At 45.4% G+C, this 3297-nt stretch overlaps 1 protein-coding gene across 1 annotated transcript; it reads left to right on the top strand.

The window, feature by feature from the left end:
- Positions 1 to 778: 778 nt before the first annotated feature.
- LOC146717007 (TBC1 domain family member 2A-like) lies at positions 779 to 2497 on the top strand. The gene is made up of 4 exons (XM_085470861.1): positions 779 to 938; positions 1024 to 1220; positions 1845 to 1966; positions 2296 to 2497. Exons 1-4 carry the CDS (start codon positions 779 to 781, stop codon positions 2495 to 2497), a joined length of 681 nt encoding a protein of 226 aa, XP_085326987.1.
- Positions 2498 to 3297: the final 800 nt, after the last annotated feature.

Raw genomic sequence — 3297 nt, 5'->3', positions numbered from 1 at the left:
AACGTCTCATAAACTTTCAAAGCTGACCTGCATTCAGCACATGTGTCTGAAAGCACCCACTCACCGCTGTAAGCTGAGGAGCCCAAACGACTGATCACGCTGACCAACAAATAGCGAGCAGTTTACTGGGAGAGGGCAGCGGCACCACCCGTTAGCTTAGAAATGGGCTCCATCCATACTTGAAATGAACGGTGTGCCTTTTCCCTTACCTCTTCAGTAAAGGCTGTGTCCTGGCTGATCACCAGCTGCTGTGTCAGAACAATGGGGCTGTTCTTCTTCTCCACGGTGAACGATGGAGTGAACGTAAACCACTTCAGCTGGAGGATCAGCACACTGAAAGAGATGAGACAAAGAGGAGAGGCTCAAAGGAAGACACAAGGAGGACATGACATGAACAAAACTGACACCGACTGAACTGTGGTGGTTTGAGGCCTTTGGGGACCGATTTGAGGTTACTCACTTTGGCAGGTTCAAGAACAACAGCTCCTCTTTGATCTTCTTAGCTCCGCACTGGCATTCGTAGTCCAACAGGCCGCCCTGCAGCAGGGAGCAGGAGGAGCAGGTGCATTAGAGTTAAACTCTTTTACAGATGAATTCACATATTCGTGGGAGCAAGCCTGTTCACAGAATAGAGTCTAAACGAGCTCTTACTTTCAGACTCCAGCCCCGCCCTTCAGCAGCTCCGCAGCATCCTGCTGGCTGGCACAACCTTGCCATTGGCTGCTGCCAGGGACTCAACAGGTTAGAACAAAAATATAAATATTATATCTGAGTTCTTATGTGGACCCGCCTTCCAGGCAGAACCTCACCTTCCATCAATGTCCACAGGTTAGCGGCCCTCGCTCTGTTGGTCCTCCAAAGTGACGAAGACGCCTTCTGGTGTCTGGTGGCAGTGGTGGAAGCCATCATGCCTCAGGACTACTACACCAAGAATCTGGTTGGCCTCTCAGGTCAGCAGACACACTCACCTGCTTGCCTGCTGTGATCTGTTTTAGTGATCAGTGAGGCTGATCTCTGTGAGTCTTTGTGCTCAGGCGGACCAGCGCGTGCTGAAGGACTTCATGGCGGAGAAGCTTCCTCGCCTGGCATCTCACTTTGAGGATCACAACATTGACGTCTCTCTGGTCACCTTCAACTGGTTCCTGGTGGTTTTTGTGGAGAGTCTGCCCAGCGACATCCTGATGCCTCTGTGGGACGCCTTCCTGTATGAGGGTACCAAGGTACCATACACCCGAACACACCATGACAGAAATGCAGACAACACTTGAATGCACCACAGTAGTGTCCATGGAAACAAAAATGATTTTGTTTTCACCTTTAGATGTCTTTATTTACATTTTAGGAGTAATAAGACATTGTTTACTAAGCATGGGGAACTGTCATGTGACATGAAATAGGAGTGGGAAAGCAGATCATTCTAGTAACGACCTCACAGTCTACCACAAGCAGCGTAAATCCAGACGATGAGCGGGACAATGGCTTTGGGCTTGTTTCTGCAATGTGACAAATGCAGCACAGCTTTTACATCGTTTGTCTCAGGAAATAAAATCACAGTTCAGACACAGAAATATATACCACACAGGGATAAATGCTGACAACAGCTTCAGCCACGTAGATCCAACCCAAAAGTTTAATTTAAACTTAAAGCTCAACTACCAAGTAAGTTAATATTATCTGGCAACTGAGGAACCAAGTGGCTTATTGGAAATCGATCAGAGCTGTAATGAGTAAAGGGCCCAACTGCACCACAACTGAAAGAGTAATTTTATGACTCACCTCCTCAAAGTTTCCAATTAATTGTGTGGCGTGAGTGTCCTGTTATGAAATGCGTGTCTGTGCTGCAGGTGATCTTCAGATACACTCTGGCTCTGTTCAAATACAAAGAGGACGACATCCTGAAGATTCACGACAGCGTGGAGATCTACCAGTACCTACGCTTCTTCACAAAGACCGTCTCCAATGCCAGGTACGCACTCGCCTCCACCCGCCTTAATCTACGAGCTGTTACACTCTCAGAAGTGTAGCGGATGTAGCTGTTGAATCTTTGAGCTTCAAACCCTTTTTACTGAAATTTTGTGAGAAGTTTAAATTTCCCTGATCACAGTAACAACGATTTAAAGATTTTTAAGTATCTGCAGCTCTCGGATACATGTGGTCCAGTCAGTCCAGTATTTCCTGCTCAAACTGCAGTACCTGAAGTATCAAGCAGCATAAAACAGAAACACTCAAGCTGATCAGTTTCCAGTTCCTCTGTGTTGGTGATCGAGTCCTTTCCACCTGCGTGTGTCCATGCAGGAAGCTGACCAGCATCGCCTTCAACGACATGAACCCACTCCCCAGCCGGCTGCTGAGGAACCGGCGAGTGCTCCACCTGGAGCGCCTGCAGGCGGAGCTGCGTGAGCTGGAGGAGCAGCACAAGGAGTTCATCACAGAGAGCGTCGTACGGAAAGACAAAGAGCTCGACGTCATGGTGAGCGAGGACGACGAGGATCTCTGATCACACGGGACGCTTCAGCTGCTCACTTCGAGACGACGATGAGTTTTCCATGAGTTCAAGAGAATTTCACTAAACCGGCTGTTAACTGGTTTCCTTCACACTAAACACAGGATTGTGTCAGGTTCACCATCTCTACTAACACTACAAGGAAACAGACGCATACAGATTTAACTGCATCACATCTCTGAAACAAGCTTGCAGTAAACAAATGTGTACTGTGTTCACGTGTGTAATAAGTCAGGCTGCAGAAATGTGCAGATGTATTTCAGTGAATTCATTTGGATTAATATGTGATAGCTTATTTATTTCATTGCATCTTTTGCTTTATACCTAAAAATGCGTGACATTTCTAAATGTAGTCACATCCCTATGAAACATGGTTGATTATCAGCTGTAGTCACAGCTGGTGATAAAGTAATTAAAATGTCCAGCTATTCAAAAATAGGGCATTCTGCACAATGAGTACTTTTTGGTACTTGAAGTATATTTTGATGCTGATGCTTCAGGGCATTGTGCTGCATTGTCGAAGCTCTCTGGGCTTCCGGTTAGAACGACCTCACAGTGTTTTATTTTGATCTGGTGTAAAGTGCATTGTGCAGAAATGACAGCATGATAGTCACATGATAAAACTGACTTTTCTTTTTTTTTTTAATTTTACTGGGTGTGCATCTTGTTCAAATGTCTTTTTCAGCATTTGTACATAAATATTCTGTATATAAATATTTGATTTTCATTTATTTTACAGAGTCCTTTATTTTGTTTCACAAATATGACATTCATGTCAAATGACATCTGCAGAC

This window comes from Copadichromis virginalis, linkage group LG2, assembly GCF_057382275.1.
Source record: "Copadichromis virginalis isolate Kocher_CV1m ecotype Utaka linkage group LG2, C_Virginalis_male_GT1.1, whole genome shotgun sequence".
Classification (NCBI taxonomy): Eukaryota; Metazoa; Chordata; class Actinopteri; order Cichliformes; family Cichlidae; genus Copadichromis; species Copadichromis virginalis.
The sequence above is the reverse complement of the archived record's forward strand: the minus strand, read 5'-3'. Positions and strand labels throughout refer to the sequence as shown.

Excerpts from the sequence above, each read along its gene's own strand:
- LOC146717007 (XM_085470861.1), top strand. The coding sequence starts at position 779 with ATGTGGACCCGCCTTCCAGGCAGAACCTCACCTTCCATCAATGTCCAC. Across the intron at positions 939-1,023 it reads CTACTACACCAAGAATCTGG|TTTGTGCTCAGGCGGACCAG; the intron begins TTGGCCTCTCAG and ends TCTCTGTGAGTC. Across the intron at positions 1,967-2,295 it reads AAGACCGTCTCCAATGCCAG|GAAGCTGACCAGCATCGCCT; the intron begins GTACGCACTCGC and ends GTGTCCATGCAG.